The 23,304-nt window shown below is 39.3% G+C and overlaps 1 protein-coding gene across 1 annotated transcript; it reads right to left on the bottom strand.

The window, feature by feature from the left end:
- Window positions 1–3,762: 3,762 nt before the first annotated feature.
- On the bottom strand, window positions 3,763–8,569 carry LOC137708087 (tyrosine-sulfated glycopeptide receptor 1-like). Its single transcript, XM_068447078.1, has 2 exons — window positions 4,782–8,569; window positions 3,763–4,146 (listed from the first exon to the last, which is right to left on the bottom strand). Coding segments are annotated over exons 1-2 (3,213 nt in total). The 5' UTR covers window positions 7,994–8,569; the 3' UTR covers window positions 3,763–4,145.
- Window positions 8,570–23,304: the final 14,735 nt, after the last annotated feature.

The raw sequence follows: 23,304 nt of genomic DNA, 5'->3' as shown, positions 1-23,304 counted from the left end.
GTATGACGGCCTTAGAACTCACTAAACCTCACTGTCCGGTCTTACTTTAACCTTTTTTCCTTGTACCTACACTACACTACTCCATGGAAGATGCTTGTTTCTGCTGGTCTGGTTTGGTTTCAATTGTTATGTCGGTTATCTTCTCCTTGCTCTGGAGTGCCACTACTCAGTTTTTTGACCTAATTGGGGGCCAACCCAATTTAGGTTTTCGGAGCACAGAAGAGGTTAAAATTTAAGCCCACACGCTTGGTTTTTAACTAGCCAGACCTTCAAAGCATGGACACTGATGTAGCTGACATGGAGGGGTCTCTGTATCTGACAGGCCTGTTTGATTGACTCATTGCTGCTTCAAGAGTCAATATTTACTAGTACAACTGGTGTTTGATTTTTTCTTTTTTTCTTTTTTTCTTCTCTCTCCCTTTTCCTTTTCCCTAATTTCTTTGGAGTTTTAGGGGAGAAAATGTTTTCACCCTCCTTGTCAATGTTGGAGAATATAAGGCTTGTAATCATGGGTTTGTTGGGGATGTTGAAAGAGTAATGGAGCACTTGCTATTGCCAACATCTTGCATTGGCCAAAAAAGAGTAATAATTTGTAATTATGGGGTTTGCAATGATTGTCATTTGGATTGGAATGTAACCTTAATTAGATAAGTCGTTGACTCAACACTCTTAATTTCAACTTTGTAATTGTTTGGATTAGGAAAGATTATGTGACTCTAAATAAGCGCAAAACTTACATGCAATGAAAGTATAGCTCTCTCTGTTTCTCTTTACATATCTCCTTAATCATACGATGAGAGATGCAGAAAGGGTGATAACCCGTTGCAGGAAAACTGCTCTCTTAAAACAATCGTATGAAATCCATTATAAACTTGAAAAAATACATCCATTATAAACAGTAAGTTCTACATCCTTCTTGGACCCCTACTCACATACACACAAGGTGTGAAATTCCACTACAAACAGCAAAGTCCACATCCAATCATGTGACCCACTCACCATGGATATTGGATGGGCTCTCTGATGAAGGTGGGACAGAAAATTCAAATGGGATGTCAATGGATATGCTGTCAAGTTTGGGGAAGTTTGTAGATTCATCAAATGAATGACCAAATAATGGCTGACAATATATTAGATAAAATCTAAACAAGGATATTCCTGTCCTGCCTTGTAATCTAAATCTTTACCACCAATCATGTTTTCAAACTTAAACTATTAATCGTGTCTTTAAACCAACTACAGTGTAAATAATCATGTGCTTAATCTACCGCTTCCGTAGAGGAGTGTCGCCGCCCATATCACACAGAGCAGCGCGGTGAGCTCCGTCTGCTTCATCTCTTTCTCCGGTGTGAACTGTTTAGCTTATTGACTCATTTTTCTGTCTTTTTTTTTTTTGGGTCTAAGATGGAGTAATCTAAATTTGTAGACTAACTTTGGAAACTAAATGATGTGTCGCTGATAAGAAATAAGCACGATAATTATCATCAACTTTCATGTCATTTAATTTACTAAATTTAGTCTTCACAATGAAGTAAAGGAAGTCAAACCGTCATAACAAATGAAACGAAACAATAAGTCGAAATGATTAGAGAACATAATTTGAAATAGTTCAAGCCATGTTCTAATTTAATTTAAGTTACAAGAAAAACAATATTAAATTTAGGTGTAATAATATCACACTGTAGACATTGAAATTTCGGTGAAATGAATGTTGACCAATAATTAAAATTTCAATGCTCACGTGTCACATAAATTTTACATGTAGCGTGTGACTCAACGAAAAATCGAAATAAATCGGAAAAGTCATCAAATATGACACATGTCAATACCTGATAGAAATGATTTATTTCATCTAATTATTTAAATCCAAAAATCAAGTTTTGGAATTTTATAAATAGGAAGTCAAGGCATTCATGAATGGGACCAATTCACATTACACCAAAACCTTGAAGCTTTGGAACTCTAAAGCTCTTAATCAAATCCCGAAGGATCAAGAAAGCCCTCTTCGCTCTTCATCAAATCCTCCTTCAAGATCAAGCCCCAACGGCCCTTGAAGAAAGTGTTCATCATTCATCATCCGTTCATCCCAAGATCAAGCCCCAACGGTCCTTTGGATCAACAACATCAACAAATCCACACATCCAACCGTTCTTCAAGATCAAGCCCAAAAGCCCTTGAAGAAATCTGCACAACCATTCTTCAAGATCAACCCCCGACGGCCCTTGAAGAAAGTGTTCATCATTCATCATCCGTTCATCCTAAGATCAAGCCCCAACTGCCCTTTGGATCAACAACATCAACAAATCCACACATCCAACCGTTCTTCATGATCAAGCCCAAAAGCCCTTGAAGATCCGCTCATCCATCAACCTTCAAGATCAAGCCCAACAACCCTTGAAGAAATTTGCACAACCATTATTCAAAGATCAGGCCCCGACGGCCCTTGAAGAAGCTCCCACCTGTTCATCCTAAGATCAAGCCCCAACGGCCCTTTGGATCAACAACTTCAAGATCAAGCCCAAAAGCCCTCGACGATCTGTTTATCCCTGTTCTTCAAGATCAAGCCTCGACAGCCCTTAAAAAAACTTCCAACTGTTCATCCAAGATCAAGCCTCGACAGCCCTTGGATCAACAACATGTCAACAAACCAACATCTTACGGAGATCGAATCAGATGACCAAATTACAAAGAGATTGTAACCCCAAAATCATTAATACAAAATATTACTTTGTACACGTGTTCTTGTCTCGTTCTTCGTCAGGAAAATTCATGTTTACACACACATTTCGGCACTAGTGAATCGATTAAATATTTAAAAAGATATTAAATTTGAATTTTAAGTGTACAAGGGTAACGCATTTGAACACTAAGAAATCGGTTTAATATTCGTGAAAAGATCCAGATTTGAAACGAGACATGTTACGTAGCAAAGAAATAAAGTCTATCTTACTAACATAAAAAAAAAAAAGGTTTAGGGCTTTCAATGCTATAAATAGAAACTTCCTTCGGTCTCTCTTTAGCAAAACGAACTTAAAATACGGCCGAAAAAGCTTTAAGTGGTCATGTAGATTTTTTTTTTTTTAGTCCAATAATATATTTAACACCAAAGCGAGAGAAAAGTTCGATTAAACCATACAATGAGTAACCTAATTTGACATTGAATTCGTCATCCACGAGATTCAAACCTGATACTTTTCGCTTACAAGTGAAGAGAAATACTACAAAACCCTAGTACCGAGTGATCATTGATATTAGTTACTAGCAAATTTGTGATTAATTCCATTGATGCGAGAACTTAAATTGGAAGGAAGGGGGAATTACGACATAATGACATTGCAATAACTTCTTTTTCTTCAGAAGCCTTTTCTTCTCACGTTTGTGTTAGAATTCGTTTTTCAAAATATTGGTGGAAATACACTTAAAAAGAAGTAGAATATGAGATTGTCCATTGTATTAAGTAAATAATTCGAAAACAAACATATCATTTCCTCACTTTGGCACTTCTCCTTTTGTTTTAGTACTAGTTCATTTGTCTTTCTTGACTTTTTTCAATTTAAAGGCTAAAAAGCGATGCAGACTCGGTGCAAGAAGAGAAAACTTTAAAAAGTGGGAGTTTGAAAATCGCTTTCCGATTCGAAACTTTTATATTTCTTTAATTTAATTTTATCTGAAATCTGGAAGCTTCTTCTGCAAGCTACTGATAGGACGTGCAAAAGCTACAAACTAGTATGATTTTCTGTAGCCACTTACTGTCCTGCTAAGTAAAAGAAAACACATCTAAATCAAGTAAGGAAAAACACATTAAAGTTGGAGAAATTTGAAAATTACAGAAACCAAACATGCTGTCAAATCTGCAAAACTTTTGCATATATTATGCAGAATCAATGACTCACCAAAGCATTTTCCCACAAAAGTTGTGCACCAAGAATTTTTCAAACCTCTTTGCCTCCCCCATACTCTTAGTGATGTCTACCTCATGAAGGTGGCAATGCAGACATCACTCTTGTGAGCTTTCGCCTTTTCAAATCCAAATCCAAGACTCTGCGGTGCGACAGTGTGGAGCAACGTTCCTCCTGACTTAATTCAGGATGTTCTCCTTCGCGATTCTGGTCGTACTTGAATATCAGTATCAATAACATCGTCTTTCTTTTCATGAGAAAAAAAAAAAAAAAAAACTCTATATATCATATAATCATGGCAGAGATAATCTATTCATATCAGGAATGAGCAAAACCAACTAATTAATCATACCGAAATGTTCAGTGACATCTGCAATTCTGCATTCCCAAAGATTTGTGCAATTCACACTCCGGATTCGCAGAACTAGTGATGTGTGCATCAGCAGGTGTCTCAAAATTTAGAAATTTACAGAGAATCTAACAGTAAAAGACTGATTACAAAAGATTTCAACAGATATTTATTTTTTTATATATTATGTTCATCAATGAATCGAATGAATGACAATGCAATCAATTGCTATAAATCCAATGTACGAATATCAGAAGCAGTTTCTTCAGTGCGATTCCAGTTCAGAGAAGGGGTGAAAGTCTAAGACAGAAAGATCGATTTTGTGCAAAAATTCAAGTTTTCTGTAATGAAAGAGTTGGAAATGTGAGCCTCAGGTTTACACAAAACTATAACTGCCTCGTAGATGTTTAAAGCAAATATCATTTACATAAGTAATGCGGTGAAATTCTGCGACAATAAACCCAAAATATTTATGTGCAAGTATACATATAAATACTTTCTTAACAAGTGTCAAAGGAAAAAAAATAATTTACTAGTTTTTATCTTCGTGTTGCTGGGATGTCCCTACATCTTTCAGCCAAATGATAACTTCCTTGATCGTCGGTCTCTTAAGAGGGTTCTGGTTGACACACAAGCAAGCCACATCAAGAACCTGCAACATCTCTTCTTCAAAGCCTTTCCCTCTCAGGAGAGGATCAAAAACTTCCTCAGGTTTGCCTTCTCTCCTCATTTGCTGCACCCAGCCAACCAACTCTCTTGACCCCCTTGGCTTGCATACCTCAAAAGGCCTTTTTCTGGTTAGCAGCTCAAGCATGACAACCCCGAAACTGTACATATCTCCTCTCAAAGTAGCCACCCATGCTTGTCCATACTCTGGAGGAATGTAACCAAGAGTTCCAACAAGCTCGGTTGTAACATGAGTCTGGTACGGAAGAATCAACCGGGACAATCCAAAATCAGCAACATGTGCTTGAAATTTATCATCCAGGAGGATGTTGCTTGACTTGATATCACGATGCACAATGTGGGGCTCACATATTTGGTGCATGTAAGCCAACCCACAGCCTGCTCCTCGCAGAATATCCAGTCGAATTGGCCAATCTAATTGAGAAGGACCATCTACTTTCTCATGTAACCAATAATCCAGACTTCCATTCTCCATATACGAATACATTAATAGGCGAACACCATCATGCACGCAATAACCTTGCAGGGAAACCAGATTCTCATGTTGGGCAGTGGACAGTGCCTCAACTTCTGCTGTGAATTCCCTTTCCACCAGACCCAAGTCCCCAGAGAGTTTCTTAACAGCTAGCCTGGTTCCATTTGCCAACGTTGCTCTGTAAACCAGACCAAAACCTCCACACCCGATGATGTTTGCTTGACTGAAATTGTCAGTCGCCTTCAAGATTTCAGTTATACTAAGATCCTTGATTTCATTGGTCTTGGTTGGGAACAGTATGACTAAGCTGGTATCCTTGCCAAGCTCAGAAGCAACAGCAGTGGATTGGCTAGACATGGTCTCGAAATCCGTCTTGTCAGTATCTCCTCCGGGAATGATTTTTCTATTAGACAACATCCACACTACTAGCATGACAACAATAAATACAATGCCAAAACAGATCCCGAAGGTGAGTCCAATAAGAAGGCTTCTGTTAGATCTTCGACCAGCAAGTGATAAAGGTTGAGGACAAGTGATGTGAGCAGTTGGAGGGCCACATAGTCTAGCATTCCCTTCAAAGCTGGAGTTCATAAAAGTATCAAACTGACCTCCAGATGGTACAAGTCCCTGAAGATCGTTGTATGCCACACTGAAGGAAGACAAGAAATGCAGACCTTTGAGAGAAGCAGGGATTTCACCGGATAGATGGTTATAGGAGAGGTTCAATTTCTCTAAGTTGGTGAGGTTAGAAATCTGTTCCGGGATGCTGCCAGTAAAGTTGTTATGACTGAGGTCCAACACGTGAATATACTTCAATCGACCAATCTCAATGGGGATACTGCCAGTAAGGCTGTTGTTACCCAAATATATTGCCGGAGGGAGGTTGGACAACTGATTGTACTGCTGATTAGTAGCACTGTTGGGCTTCACAAAGACGGGCAACTCTAGATAACTTCTGTCCACTACATCACTAGCCTCTTTCAATGTCAAAGCTTGCATCCCGCAGAACATAAGAGGAAATCCTCCTCTAAGGAGGTTATTAGACAAATCTACATAGAAAAGGTTGCGCAGACTACCCAACCAACCGGGGATAGAACCGGTTATAAAATTAAACGACAAGTCTAAGACTTCAAGAGCTGTAACATTGGCTAGCCAGGTGGGTACTTGACCTGTGAATTGGCAACCCCCAATAGCAAAAACCTGAAGCTTTTGGAATCCAACTGGGTCTCCAAGGCTTTTATCATCTGGCAAAGCCTCATTCCAAAAATTCTTCGACAAGACCAGAGTGGTCAGATTCTTGCAACCCTTCAGATTCCTAAAAGCCCCCGCGGCATTTGTCAGGTTGTTGGTAGAGATGGACAGAAAAGACAACGATTCTAACGCGACTATTTGAGGTGATATCTCGCCTGTGAGCTGGTTGCTGGCCAATCTAATAGCAGTTAAGGACTTGCAAGAGTAGAGGCTTTGAGGTAACTCACCAATGAAGTTATTGTTGCCAAGGTCCAGAGTGGCGAGGTGTTGGAGAGTGGAAAAATTGAAGGCAGAGAGCTGTCCAGTCAAGTTGTTAACCCGCAAATTCAAGGTGGATAGATTTGTGCAGTTGGTGAGGGACGGAGGCAAGGCACCTGTCAAGTTGTTGATGTGGAGGAGCAGATTCTCCAACCTGAAAAGGTTACCAATATCCCCGGGGATTTGCCCAAAGAAGTTGTTCGAATAAAGCTCGAGGATCCTGAGATTGGTGAGGTTCATGATGCCACCACTGATGGGTCCAGAGAAACTATTGACAGGCAGAGAGAGCTGTTGGAGATCAGCAAGCATAAAAATTTCATCAGGGAGAGAACCATCGAGGGCATTGAAGCCTGCCCGAAAAGTTCGGAGCCTCGAACACAATCCGATTCCTGGGGGAATTGGGCGAGTGAATTTATTGAAGGACAAGTCCAAGAAGGTAAGGGAAGTGTGATTCCCGCCATCGCTGACCGGTATCGGTCCCGAAAAGCTGTTGTTGCTGACATTGAAAACGGACACTGAAGGGACGAGGATCGAAGCTGGGATTGTTCCATTGAAGAAGTTGCTGGACAAGTTTATAATCTGCAGGTGGCTGCTTTCATTGGAGGATTGTGGGAAGCGGCCGATGAGACGATTGAAGCTCAAATCAATGACCTCAATACTTGGGAGGGAAGAAAGCAAGTCGTCTGGGAGAGAACCCAAGAGGGAATTGTGGGAAAGATTGAGGTGGGTGAGACGGGTGAGGTTGGTGATGGCCGGAGGGACGACACCGGATAAGCCTCTCCTGGGCAGAGAAAGCCGGACGACGCGGCTGTGCTTAACCGGGTCGCAGGTGACTCCATCCCAAAGGCAGCAGTCAGTGGAAGCAGACCAATTCAACGGTGTGTTGAAGGGCAAGGACAAAAGAGCGTCGCGATCGAGCCGGTCGCATGCAGCAGAGGCAGAGCAAGGAAGAATAAGAAGGACGAGAACCCATTGACCCAAATAGCAGAGAAGACGAAAGGTTGGTGGTGTTGGTATTGCTGGGACCTTCACCTTCTGCTTGTCGTGTTTCATCCGAACAAGAGAAGAAGACATGAAGACTCTTTCTCTCTCACTCTCTCTCTCACTCAATCACATCACCATCAATACTATAACCACAATCTATTGGAATCATAGAAGAAGCAGCAGTGGGAATAGTACCAATCTAGAACGCCCAGCGGGTGTTTGAATAAATGCCTGAGAGAGGACAGGGAGAGCTATATCTACCTGGTGCAGAGGGCGGGGGGAATTAAATTTTTGGGATAGCAGGAAAACAAAAGAAGAAACCCCAATTGGGCAATTGACCCAGAGAGGAGGAGGGAGGGAGAGGTGGGCTGGGGGGGGTGCAAGAGAGAGAGCAATGGGTGTGTGAGACAAGTGACGTTGACATGGGCAGGAGATAATAATAAATAAAAGGGGAGGGAAGGAGCGTTTACTTTGTGGGCGGCTGGTAGTGGCTGTTGGTGTTGGACAGTTTCTAATCTTGAAATCATGATGATGGTCATGATGGTGGTGATGATGGTCATCCTCTTTCTTTCAACGCCACCATAAGAAGTAAGGAAGAGAGAGGTTAGCGTGTGCAGTACGATGTGGATATTCACTTTAACATAAACCCACCACAGAACTAGCAAATTTGGGAGAGAGACAGAGAGAGAGAGAGAGACAAACCAGCACTCAAATCTTCTGTTTGCTCGAGAAATTTTCCATTTCAGAATCCAAATCGTGGGTTTTTTTCCCTTCAGCTATCCAAATTTTGGGTGCCAGATTGGAGATTGGGAGATGATGGTGTTTGGGTTAATATTTGTACATTGGACTTAGATGAAGGAAAGCCCAAGGATGCCAACTAAAAAGGAACTTGCCCGAAGCCCAGCACTAAGCCCAAAGGCAAAGTGAATCATTCTCAACCAAGATACAAGCCATTTGCTTACCACTGAAGTGACAAGTGATGAAGACTAACTTACCACCAGCCAAAAAATACTTTCTAGTGGCATTCCAAGTAAAAGGCTGATGACTCATTGCCCTTCAGTGCTTTCGGGCAAGAGCAAAATCACAGCAGTTGGGGCTAAATTTCTTATAAAAGGAGAAAGAGGCCCCAGAGATAAGGATATTCAACCAATCAAACAAACAAACACACAAACTCTGCTCTCAAGCCAGATTTGCATCCAAAAGCTAAAATCAACCCAGATTCAGTCATTTTTAGCGACAAGCTATCTTTTGCCCAATTTAAAGCTCTACTATCTCCCTCAGCAGCGTAGTATCGATTCCATTGTGTAAACTTGTTTACCATCCATCCCCTTTTAGCATATAAACCCCTGTTAATTCAAAGAGAAGTGATTGAAAGAGGTTCAACCTTGACAAACAAGGTGAAATCTTGCTCGACGCTCTTTGTTTGTTTTCTAAATTTGTAGATCTATTACTTAATGCATTCTCTAGTATGTATTCAAGTTATTTCCATCAGTTTTCCTATTTTAAGAGTCACATTTGCATCTAAATCTGGCTAGTTTAATGGATATGTTATTAGTAAAAGCAATCTAGGACCAAACAAATGGCTTAAGGGGTTTTGGACTCCTTTCATTCAAACATACAAGACTATGAACTAAAAGTCTTTATTTACAAGGCAAGAAAAAGAACTTAATGTGGACTCAACGCATCCATGACAATCCTTTGATATCAAGAAATCCAAGTAACTTGGGGCGCAAGTAATCCACTAAAAACACTCTTGCTCTACATCTGCTATACTGAGATAGCAATGGCACGCCTAACACTTAGTTAGTTTTGATTGCGAGCCTCAAGGCCTACACCTAAGGCCCCACAAAGACACCTTTCAGAACTAACTTTGTCCTTTTCTTGTAGCACATTAACAAGCAAGAGCCCGACTACATGTCCAAAGTGCCAATCCCTTGGGAAGCTATGCGAAGGTCTGAGGATCATTCTCTAGAGAAATCTTCACCCGAACATAGTTTTGGCACGACCGGTGGGATATTCATAGTCTTGTATGCCAAGAAAAAGAAGGAATGAGAAAACTTTCAGGTGGAACACAGAATACGGGCCACCCCAGTGTTTACCAAGATCAAGCATGATAAATCATCCAAAGGATTTTCCTTCCTTGCTAGGACCAACTATTCTAGAAAGCCCAACTTCATGTAAGAAGTTAGGAGGAAAGGTGACCAATGAAGATTTACAAGTGCTGAAAAGTATAGAGAAAATCACTCTGGAAACTAGAGGAAAAGTAAGCAGACTCCGTTATTTAACAGGGAGTCTGCAAAGAAGATTAGATATGGAGTACTCTACTCCAAAGAATGGTTATGCCAGGGAAATGATGAAGGAAGAGAGCCTTGAGAAAGAACCAGTTATCCCCCTATTTCCTGTGCTTAAGGAAAAGAAGGATAAAGGAAAAAATAAGGAAGAATCTAGAGCTAGTCAGCCAGTTTTGGAGGAGATCCTAGATAAGGAGTTGTCTGACCCCCTATTATTTTCACTAGGTAGTAGGGGGCAGAGCGGGCAAGAAAGAAAGAAGTATAGGATGCCCCAGTTAATCGGAGAATCCAGTGGAAAAGGCGAACCTACCAAGGCAGATAAGCCTCATCCTTATAGGCCCCCACCATTAGCCAGTAAGGGAGGGGATGCCAAGTGGAAACAGCCCGACCCAAAAAAGGAAACCTTCTCGGGCAATGATCGCAGCTCCAAATGGGGATCCCCACATACCCTATACAGCAATACAACTAACCAACAACTCAGAGATAAGTTAGCTGAGTTAGGAAGGATGGTGGCCCAGAATGCTCAATTGCAGGCTCGCCCGCTGTTCAGGAACACTTACCAGAAGCCACACTCAGAGTATACTGATGAGCAGAATCATTTCCCACTTAACTTTAAGATGCCCACGTTTCCCACTTTTAGTGGGGAAGATGGCAGTGTATTTTCTAAAAATCACATCTTCAAGTTCTCCAACCATTGTGTGGCATTTGAAGACAATTCTAATTATTAGTTAAGATTGTTTGGGAACTCATTGGTTAGCCTAGCATCTCAATGGTATTCTCTGTTGCCCCTCAATTCTATTGTTAACTGGGGGCAAATGGAGATGGCTTTCCATGAGCAGTTCTATAGGATGGAGCCCGAGATATCTATCAATGACCTAGTGGAGGTGAAACAATATGAACATAAGTCTACAAAAGACTTCGTGATGAGGTTCAAAAGGACAAGAATGAAGAGCCAATTCCTTATCAATCATGCCCAACTCATATCCATTGCTCAGAAGACTTTGAGGCTGCCTTTGAGGAAAAAGTTTTATGATGTACAATTCAATGATTTACAAGAGTTGGTAATTGCTGCCACAAAGTACGAAAAGCTGTTGCTTGAAGAACAACAAGTGAAACACTCATCTAAGGCTCATCCTTTTTACAAAAATAAAGTTGCAATTCACTAAGTGGAGTTTAAAGGAGCTGAGCTAGAACAAAATGATGGCCATGGAAGAGAAGGGATAGACACGTGTGCGGCTGAGATGACTACCCTTTTTAAACCTTTAATAGTGAAGGGTTTAGTCCAACCAGTCAAAGATCAGAAAGTGGTGATGAATGATGTTGGATTTGTCCCTATGAAGCCTCCAAAATACCAAAGTTATTCTTTTGATTTAACCAAGGCCTCAGAGATATATGAAGAGCTGGTGCGGGCAAAAGTGATCATACCAAAAAAAATACCTAAGCTAGAAAAGCTAAAGGGAAAGAAGTATTGCAAGCTACATTATACCTTCAATCACTCCATAACCAACTGTGCCCAGTTTAAGGATTGGATAAAAACCTTATAGTGAAGGGAAAATTGATGTTGGAAAAACCACAAGCCAATATGATGATTGACACGGATCCCTTCCCAAAAGCCCCAATAAACATGATCAACTTGACTTGGGCGAAAAAAGGGAAAGGAAAAACCCCCTGGGAAGTGAAAGCAGAAAGAAGGCAAGTTGACAAACCAACAGAATGAACTATCAAGCTGCCCGAGAAACCCAAAATAGCCATAGTTAAAGGACTGATGTTATGTAGTAAGTGCCAGGGAGAATGTGAGTTAGAAGTACCAGCATTAGGAGCCATTATTGATCAGGAGTTGATTAAAAGAAATGAGAAAGAATAACAAGAAGCTCGCAGAAGTATCATGTAGACATTTGAGAAAGTGACCTCCAGAAATGTTTTCCAAAGATTGGGATGAGATTCTCAACCAAAGGGCTTATCAGAGGTATGTAGAAATTATGAAGCCTCTGAAGATGTGGACGACAGAGAAGCCAAAATACCAAAATGGGTGGATGTAAGACCTCCCTAACCAAGTTACAATGATGTCAGAATGAAGGGAAGAACAAAGAGCATTATATCCTTATTCACCAAGAAAGATTCTGCCCGACTTGAGCGAAAATGGTACGTAGTAGGAAAAGAGAGGTCTGTCAAAGAAATTGAAGCCTCTATGATCAGGAGAGTTCAGAGGTAGCACAAAGCTCACATGAACTCATTAAAAGTCCTCACTGCCTTAGAAACCTCTGAAAATGTGAAGTTTGAGAAGGAACCTCATAGGGGAAGAAATCAACTTCATTGGAGAAGCAAAAATGAGGTAGAAAATGCAAATAGCAAGACTGAGGGGGTAAAGAGATCATGTGCCACAAAGCCCTAATCCTGGGAAGTACAGAATCCTAAGGAGAGCTCAAGAGGACATGGTATTGATACCAATACCAAGATGAAGTCTGGAGCCAATATATTTTAGAACTATCTCGCTTGAGAGAGGAATGTCTCCACCGTTGCAGGTTGACACTTTCTGTGAAAACCTAGTGCATGCATAGAAATTTGGCATAACTCGAGAAGAAAGGTTGCCCGAGCTGATGTTGCCAAAAGAAGCACATGCTTGGTTAGATGAATTCAGGGACCACATTAGGGGCAAGAAGGAAGACTTACCTGAACCTAGCAACTTCCATGTAAACATGACATTTGTTCTGTCTGCCATGTTTTGTCCCAAGCATGATCAACTTGCCATAATAGAGGGTGATTACTTGGCAACAGAACCTATGATGACACATGTTAATGTTGAAAAAACGAGAAAAGAGAAGTCGGGCATAACAGGTTTGCCCGAGCTCACAAAAAAAAGAGCCTGAGAGAGTGTACTCAGACAGAATGGTCTTCAGTTGCCTAAGTTTGACCCTAGCCAACCATCTCAAGCTTATATATGTAACTGCTCAACTGGAAGAAGTACACTTCAAGAGGGTTTTGATTGATTGAGGAGCTGCGGTCAATGTGTTACCATATAACCAGATGAAAATGGTGTGTAAAAGTGAGGAAGATCTCATCCACATAGATCTAACAATTTCCAGTTTTTCTGGAGCCATCACTAGAACTCATGGGATATTGCCCCTATAGGTTGACTTGGGCTCCAAACAAATCATGCTAGCCTTCTTTGTTGTGGATAGTACTTCCACCTATGGAGCTTTACTAGGCCGAGATTGGATTCATCAGAGTCTTTCTGTGCCTTCCACCCTGCAGCAACAAGTAGCTGTTTACCACGAGGAATGAGCTATAAGACCAGGATTTTGGGAGATGGTGGAGACCGAGTCACGGCCATTCCTCCTCATTAGCAATGTGGTAGAAGCTAGCTTTTATAATCCTAATATGGGGATTCTCCAGTGCTTAGGAGCTGATAAGAACGGCCACCTGACTAAGGTGACAACCCAAAAGCTTTTGGAGCAAAGATTGTTCTTCACCAGGGAAGAATGGGATAGATCCCATATTGTCCCAACTCCTCAACACCAATAATGTCAGAACAAAGAAGAAAGGACCAAGTAGTTTCAGTCAGGTCTTTAATCAAAAGATTATTGTGTATGGAAGAGAGAGGAAGCAGGAAAGGGATAACTTGGTAGAAGAACAAAAGGAATAAGCTTTAAGCAACCAGAACAAAAGTGAAAAATAGTTTTTTGGAAATGAGTTGGAAGCAACCATACAAATTACTGAATGTATATATGACCTGGATGGACCAGAAGACTTGCACGAGAATCTAGAGTTAGTCGAATTTTTTTGTGCACAGCCTGACAAGCCATCACTAAAGGTATAAGACCCCTTAGAAACCATTAATTTGGGGACTAAGGAAGATCCAATGCCTATACAAATCAGTGGCCTGTTGGAAGCTGAAGATTAGGCAAAGATAGTCAACCTTTAGCACGAGTTCATAGATTGTTTTTCTTGGCATTACACTGAGATGCCAGGTTTAGATTAAACCTTAGTAGAACATAGAATGCCTATTAAGGAGGGATATAAACTTGTGAAGCAACCAATGAGGATGTCAAAAGAAATTGAAGAAAAAGTCAAAGAAGATGTTGAGAGGTTGGTAACTTGCACAAATCTTTACATTTTTCTAAACCCTAAACCCTAATTTGCTATTTACTCGATCGCATACTTCTATACTACTTTAATTTATGAAACAGATGATTCAACTCAAATGCAAGGAGTCGAATGCATAGATCAATTGGTCCATTTTTTATTACCAACATTTGATAATGTCAAGTAGGACTGGAGAGTAGAGAGGAACACTTTGCATCATTGAACCTTTTTTTCTGGTGGTCCTAAAAAGCATCTTTAATTTGTTTTAAAAGATGACAGTTAATCTTGTCCATGTTTTGATAATCAATTCACATTATCTTATGATCAGTGCGCACTCCTCACGCTTTTACGTGCAAAGTCCACTTTTGGTGACCTGAATTTTCCCAAAATATTTTTAAAAAAAATTTGGTTTTGTTTTAAACAAAATATTTAATTAAAGAATATCATTTTTTTAGGAAAACTAAAAAGTATGTTAGGAGACGAGCCTTTTCTGTAATTGACAAAGTAAATCGCTAGGTTGGATGCATTAAGTCAATACTAGATGAAAAATAAAATAGTTGAAAAAACAATAAGAATCTAGTGCCTAGTGGAACATATAAAAAGAATGCATTTGTCAAACTAAACTATAGGCAAATGAATATGATCCAAATATTAAATAAATGCGTAAATGACACTTTACTACAGTGATAGAAAGTAATGATACACATATATTTTGGTGCATGTTTAATCTTTAGTGATTTCATTCTCTTCTAGCAACTAATAATTTAACCTATTAAAGCTATCGTTTGTCAAAAAAAAATAAAAAAAAAATAAAACTATTAAACAAACGCAACTTCCAATTGATTATTACATACTTGCTATAATGTGAATCGAACACTTGGTGTTGAATAAAAAAAAATTAAGATATCAATCTTTGATGGATTAGGGTTTTGGTTCTTTATTTTATATACCCACCAAAACCTGACATGGAAATGTTCACACGGTTGCAAAAGGAGGCATTTGGAAATTGCAACTTCGCAAAGGTTTAGAGGAAGAAATTTTTATGGGTACTGGAAACATAGATAAGTCACATCCGTTTCATTTGTTACATCAAACTAGTTCAAACTGAACTAGTTTCACAAATTAAGTTGAATTTGCTTGACTTGAATTAAACTTGATTAACTTGGCTTGGAGTAAATTAGATTAGATTAATGAATCATTTACCGTGGACTTGAATTAAGCTTGATTAACTTGGCATAAAAACAATGAAACTGAATCAAATCGCGATAAAATAAACCATTAAAAACTATGTTGACCAAAACAAGTCAATGCATGTTCAAGAACCTGACTGAACCGTTCATACCGGTTTCGGTTCTCATGTTGGTAGAACGGCTTAAAACCGAACCAAACCATGAATGTAAACAATTAACTAAATTTAATAGTTGTATGCAGGTGTCACCAAATGAGTGGTGAAAATCAAATTGGTTTTGCCTAGTGCGACTACATAGGAGCATTTCTCAATTAGGTCTTTTACTTGCACGGTTCACCTATTGAGATAAGTCACATATTTAAAAAATGAGGTCATTTTCTCTCATAGATCTCCAAATTTGACATTCAAGTTTCAATTCCATATTTTTCTTGGATAGAATGATCTTAAGGTGTTAAGTTACTTCCTACTTTTTTCTTTCCCTTTTCCTAGGGCTTTTTTAAATCTCTTGATAAGTCCCTTTTGGGCTTAAATTATTGTATTCGTGCTAACATTCTTACCCCAAAGTGAATGTATTTGTATGTGTGGATGTATATTTGTATTATGAATGTAATGTACATTTCAATTGTGTTTCGTTTTTGGGTAAATTATATAAAACTACCTCAACTATTGGGTCAATCATAGTTTCATACTCCATCCTTAAAAAATTTCAATGTCATACCTCATCTACAAATTTTTTTACAATTTCATACCTTCCGTTAGTTTTCTATCAATTATTCCGTTAAATAGTGACGTGGCTTGAGACAAGGCCCACTCTCTATTAAAAAATTTTAAAAATTTTAAAAAATTAATGAAATATTAAAAAACTAAAAAAAATCATTTTTTTTTTTTTTTGCATGGGGAACCCACTCCTTATCCCCTCACCCTTTCTTCCCCCTTCCGTCTTCCCCAAACCCAAACCCAAATACCACCCACCCATTCTTCCCGGCTGCCATTCTCTGCCACATTAGCAATCTCATCCACCACTCCCAGCCACTCTTCCCTTACCTTCCTCAACGCCCTCTCTCCGCCGCACCTGGACCAATTGAGCAGCGCACCCACTGCGTTCTCCTTACTCCTCAAGCTCGACCCGGTCGAGAGATCCAGCAAATCCGCACCCGGCCACCTGTGCGATCATCACCATGGCGTCCTCTGCATTGTCTTGGAGGGAGTGGGAGGAGTTGAAGAGGGTTTCGGACAAGTAAGGTATGATGTTGGATTCAACGACGAGGGGTGGCCGGAGAGTAAATTCGGGATCTTAGTGGCCGGGGGGGGGGGGGAGGGGGGGTTGGATTTGAGGGTTTGAAGGGGTAGGGGAAAAGGGAAAAAGTGCTACTGGAGTATAGAGAGGGTCGGTTGACCCGATTTGGTCAAGGCAGAGTTCGGCGGAGTGAAGATGGTGAGAGAGAAGGACTGCGGGATAAGGGACTCAGGTAGTGATCGGCGCAAAGAAGACAGGAGTAGGGTGGGTGGGATCTGGGTTTGGGTTTGGGGAAGACGGGAGGGGGAAAAAGGGTGAGGGGATAAGGGGTAGGTCCCCCATGCAAAAAAAATATTAAATGATTTTTTTTTAGTTTTTTAATATTAATTAAATTTTTAATTTTTTTTTAATTTTTTTAATAGAGAGTGGGTCCCATATCAAGCCATGTCACTATTTAACGAAAGAATTGACAGAAAACTGACGAAAGGTATGAAATTGTAAAAAATTCATAGATGAGGTATGACATTGAAATATTTTAAAGATGGGGTATGAAACTGTGATTGTACTACCCTAAAATTTAAATATATGAATATGTGGAGAAAAATTGAAAATAAATCGATTTATGGTTATGAAAAATTGAATTGAGAACTTTTAAAGTTTTGTTTTTGGAAATTATTATAATTTACGTCGTAAAATTTATCGATAAGTGAAAAAGACGAAAATGTCTTAGTTGGCTTAACGTAATTATACGAGGATGTATTTTATCCTCATATATTTTATCTGATTTCTTGATATAATTGAATAGAGAACGACCATACAATCGCATAGGCGAAAACCGTTCGTGAAATGAAGTTATAATGAAGAAGCTATTAACGATTGAAGTTGAGGGCAAAATAGTCATTTTTCCATTAATTTGGAAGGCTCCAAAAAATCTAGAGCAATGGGAGTGCCACATGTGTCGTTATGATGAATAAGGACAAAGAGAAAAGAGAGGGGATTGAGAATTGCCCAATCATGAAGAGGGAAAGGAGGGGATCGTGAAAGTAATGTCGACCATCACCACCATCAACCACATCTCCTAAGGCCAGGAACAAAGCCTAAATAGTTTTAGGGGCGGTGGTGTTGTGGATTGGTCGAATTGAAGAACACCCAATTTCTAGGGTTCTGGCAGGTTCGAGGGGAATTGAAGCTTTTTCCAGCTAAATTGGGCTTAGTCACAGGTATGAAAATTTCTCCCTTCACTGAGATCTACTTACGTGTAAAATTTGGTAATTTTTTGAAATAGTTGAATTTTCCGACGAGTCGGGGCGGCCGACCGCCAACTACGAAGGTGTGTGGCCAGTGGGCCACCGATGCTAGTTTACGCTAAATTGATATCTTGATCTCAGATTTGACGCCTGTAGTATGTGATTTGATTATTGTATACCTAGCTTCATTAAGGTGCATTACTTGATTATTATTTGAATTGACGATTTGACCGTTAGATCATCACCAAACTCTAATTCATTATAGAACGTAATATTTGAGGTTAGGAACTGACGGATTGGAAATCCGATTTACAGATCTTTCTGAATTAGATTTCTAAGTTTGTAAAATAAATTGTTGACCTCCCCCTAATCCTAGTAATTGGGGGAGATCCGACCGTTGGATCACTATGAGAATTTAGTATATCATTCTATAAGCATAATAAGGACCTTAGGGAGTTGCAGATTTGAAATCCGATGAGCGGATCTTTCGGATCAAATTACGTAGGGTTGTGGACCCTACCGTTGATCGAGAGTTAACTTTTGGTCAACATGGCTCGTAACATTCTGAATATTAAATTTAGTACTACATGATACTAAGTGAAGTCTAGTGGGCCTACATTGGTCAAAGAGTGACTCGAATTTATGTGATATGGTTATTACCTTGATTTCTTACATTAATATCGTTTGTGAACATGAAAAGGTTATATAAATGTGATTTCCATTTAAATGAGATTGTTTTATATATATTTAGCCATGAAATGATCGAATTTGATTTATGGTATTTAATAGAATATTAATTAACCATGATTTTATTTTGGGTCTATTACTGTCACATCCCAACCCGGGGTCCACCACATCCTGGGCTCGCTCCACCACCGTAACACGATATTGTCCGCTTTGGGCCCCGACTACGCCCTCATTGTTTTGTTTTTGGGAACTCACACGAGAACTTCCCAGTGGGTCACCCATCATGGTAGTGCTCTCGCGCGCTACTCGCTCAACTTCGGAGTTCCTACAGAACCCGAAACCAGTGAACTTCCAAAAGGTCTTGTGCTAGCTAGGTAGGGATGGGAATATACATATAAGGCTTACAGGATCCACTCCCCTAGGCAATATAGGATGTTACAATTACAGTGAATAGTTTTCGTATAAAATTTATGGGCGTTATAGTGATTTGATTGTGAAAGCTAATGTTGAATATTTCCGTTACTAGAATATTTTTGGAAATGGATAAAAGAATGAATGATGAACTACGAAGGGCTTGATCTTGCTCAAAGGTACGTAGGCCATCTAACAGGGGTTAGATGTAGCCCTAAATAGAATTAATCTTTTGTTGAGAAGTTGTTTTAATAGAAGAAATTTGGGAATTAAATTGATAATTTAATCGTATGTTTTGATTAAAATATGGATATAGTTTTGTGAGGAATTAAGGAATTGAAGTAAAGAATCATGATTAATGGTAGTAAATTAAACAAGAGTTTAAATTGGGCCTATCATCGAAATTATTTCCTAAAAATAAGTATTTCGAGGGTGGGGCGTTACAGTGACTGACCCAATAGTTGAGGTAGTTTTATGTAATTTACCCTTCTTTTTTTGTTTGTAACTTTGTATCACCATTTTAGAAGCCGTATTTGAATGCAAGCATGCAAAAAACAAGTAAATTTTAAATACCTTTTTTATTTGGTATTCAAATGATTTAGTATTCAGAATCGTAAACTGGCATGAACTGAATCGAAACTGGTGTGAACCGAACAATACGATTTTAGTAATAAATTTAAGCAGAACTGCACCGAACTGAATCGTTGATATGTTCCGATTTCAATTCTGGTTTGAGGGTGAAACCACACCGAACCGCACCGTGCCCACCCCTACATTTGGGTTAAAACTTAGTAATTCTCAAATTGAAAAGCTCATATTTCTGGGTCAGTTTAATTTGCAACAGTTCATATCATTTGTCGAGAAGAGCACACCGCTCGACTCTGTAGACGAGGTTGTCGGAGTTGCTTAGAGAGGTTGGTTTCGGCAACCAAGTCGTTAGAGTGCGGGTGACGCAACATGGGAGGGGGTAGGGGGACTAAAGGTCGGAGGTGAGAGAGATATAAAGGAAATCGGAAAGAATGTCACTCCAGGAAAAGGTTCACGGGAAGGCAGTAGCTACGCTTGAAGAACCGCATATGTCGAATGGTTTCTGGGGTTGCATTAGCAAGGGTGGCAGACTGTATTAGACACCAGATAGGACTATTTAGTATAAATCCGATGTTTGGTGCCATCTGTACTAAATAAGAACCAAACAAATTAATTCGGACCCACCTATTTTATATGGCTCACACTCACTAGCTTGTACACTCCACAACTTATGTATAATTAGTCTGGTTGCTAAAAGAAGCACGCTCGCTGCTTTCTCGATCCCTCTCTTGAATCCTCTTCCACCTACTTGCATTTGCCATCGTCTACGTCAAGAATTTCTTCTCCCTCTTCTCTCTACCTCTTCCCCTCCATTTTTCTCTTTCTCCTTCTGATTCTTTACTTGTACAAGTCACCCTATTCGAATCTAACCCTCTTAGCCCTAATTGATTAGCAACAAAGCACCTGCCTCTAAAACTCAACTGCTTTTGCACATCTAATTGGGTTTCTCATGCAATTTTTCTACAATTTCTTGTATATATTTTGGTCGAATTCGAATCAAGTTCTCTTCAATCTTGATACTAGTTTGGGGAAAAGTTTTAAAAGACGTTAAGTACTAGTGGTGCAGCAAGTTGAGGCTGAGTGCCTCAACAACTAGGTTGGGCCTAGGCAAACTTGACGAATTTAATTCAATTTATTATATAACATGAAATAGGTATCTGCTGCTTAGTACTACGGTCTAGTAATATTTATCTTCACTTGTAAGTGAGAGATTTTAGGTTCGTTTCTCGCCAAAAGGTAAATTTATCAATGGTCTAAGTAAGATGACGAGTATTTACCACCAATTAAGGGTGGTAAGCAAAAATACACACGTTTATAATTGAGAGAACATCAAGGTGAATGCAAGTAAGTTCCAATTTTTTACTACATTGAACCCCACGTCCCCCTTCTTAATAGAAAACTATGCTGCTGAGGCTGCATATCCCTCAGTTTCCGAGCCTAACCATGTTCACATCCTTGCTTCAAACTTTAGCCAACTCGATGCTTTGAAATTGTGTATATACTTTTACCATCTTACCCTACACTCTACTCCTTCAAGCTCTCTCCTTCAAGCTCTCCTGAGCTTCGTTTCTTTATTTTCCTTTTTCTTTTTTCTTTTTTTTTTTTTTTTTTTTTTGTTTTCTTTCTATTTTTCATTTCAAAACATCACCTTTCAGCTCGCCTAGCCATCATCAGTCATGGATATGGTTCAAGTACAATGCAACCAGGTTGAATCAGGCACAGTCAAGGCTCACTCGAAGCGAACCGGCAATGGTTTTAGCCGGAAGTGCGCTGCCTTGGTGAAGGAGCAACGTGCCCGTAATTACATCCTACGCCGCTGCGCCACCATGCTCCTTTGCTGGTATATTCAAGGAGATGACTAGCTAGTTTCACTCTCTTCTTTACACCTTATCGCAGAAAAACTTATTAACTGAGCCCGTCGTCATACCTAATGTTTCATCCTCTGATAACATGTTTACGAGATCCACCACTGTTATATGATGCGACTCACATGCATCTCGTGAGAGAGAGGTCACATATACATGTATGATGGGTTCAGTACTCACTAAACCTCACCATCCGGTCTTACTATAGCTTTTTTTCCTTGTACCTACACTACATTACTCCATGGAAGATGCTTGTTTCTGCTGGTCCGGTTTGGTTTCAATTGTTGTGTGGGTTATCTTCTCCTTGCTCTGGAGTGCCACTACTCAGTTTTTTGACCTAATTTTGGGGCCAACCCAACTTAGGTTTGTGGAGCACAGAAGAGGTTAAAATTTATGCCCACACACTTGGTTTTTAACTAGCCGGACCTTCAAAGCATGGACACTGTAGCTGACATGGAGGAGTCTGTTTCTGAAAGACCTGTTTGATTGACTCATTGCTGCTTCAAGAGTCAATATTTACTAGTACAACTAGTGTATGCTTAATTTTTCCTATTTTTCTTTAATTTTTTTCTCCCTTTTTCCTTCTTCCCCTAATTTTTTTGGAGTTTTAGGGGAGAAAATGTTTTCGGATGAGAATTCTCTCCAGCTCCTTTTTATGGGAATCCTACATATCCTCACATCTAACCGTTCATTATATATATATATTGTGTAGTCAGTTTTTATTAGGTACTATTTGTGTTGAATTTTAAATAATAAAATTCAAATAATTTTTTACCGCACAATGTACAATAAATGACTAAGATGTGAAGATCTTTAGGATTCCCACAATTTAATCCGGATGGAATCCAAATCCAATGTTTTCACCCTCTTTGTCAATGTTGGAGAATATAAAGCTTGTAATCATGGGTTTGTAGGGGATGTTGTAAGAGCAATGGAGCACTTGCTATGTAATAAGTTCTAGTTGCCAACATCTTGGTTTGGCCAAAAATGTATAATAATTTGTAATCATGGGTTTTGCAATGATTGTCATTTGGATTCAAATGTGACTATAATTAGATAAATTGACTCAACGCTCTTAAATTTAGCTTTACAATTGTTTGCATTATAAAATATTATGTGACTCTAAATAAGTGTAAGACTTACATGCAACAGATGTATGGTACTTTCTATTTCTCTTTGCATCTCTCATTAATCATGTGATGAGAGATGCAGAGAAGACGATAAACTGATTGCAGAAAAATCATTCTCCTAAAACAATCAATATGAAATCCACTATAAACAGTAAGTTCTACATCCTTCTTGTACCCCTACATCTCTTATTAATCATGTGATGAGAAATGCAGAGAAGACGATAAACCGGTTGCAGAAAAACCGTTCTCCTAAAACAATCAATATGAAATCCACTATAAACAGTAAGTTCTACATTCTTCTTGTACCCCTACTCACATACACACAAGGTGTGAAATTCCACTACAAACAGCAAATTCCATATCCAATCTCGTGACCCACTCAAATGGGATGTCGATGGATATGCTGTCAAGTTTGGGAAAATTTGCAGATTCATCAAATGAATGACCTAATAATGCCTGAAAATATATTAGGTAAAATCTAAACAAGGATTTCCCTTAAAATCTAAACAAGTATTTCCCTAGCGTGCCTTGTAATCTAATTCCATGTTTGGATAAAGGAAATAAACTTGGAATTTGTATGAAAATCAAAATTTGTAAATTGACATACACTAATTCCCTTATTTAGATTCATAAACATAGAAATTTAGAATTTCCGCGTGGAAAAAAAACTTGG

The sequence above is a fragment of the Pyrus communis genome, chromosome 11, assembly GCF_963583255.1.
Source record: "Pyrus communis chromosome 11, drPyrComm1.1, whole genome shotgun sequence".
In the NCBI taxonomy this organism is placed as follows: domain Eukaryota; kingdom Viridiplantae; phylum Streptophyta; class Magnoliopsida; order Rosales; family Rosaceae; genus Pyrus; species Pyrus communis.
This window is presented reverse-complemented; position numbering and strand designations above follow the sequence as displayed.

Coding starts and splice junctions, on each gene's coding strand:
- LOC137708087 (XM_068447078.1), bottom strand. CDS start 7,993: ATGTCTTCTTCTCTTGTTCGGATGAAACACGACAAGCAGAAGGTGAAG.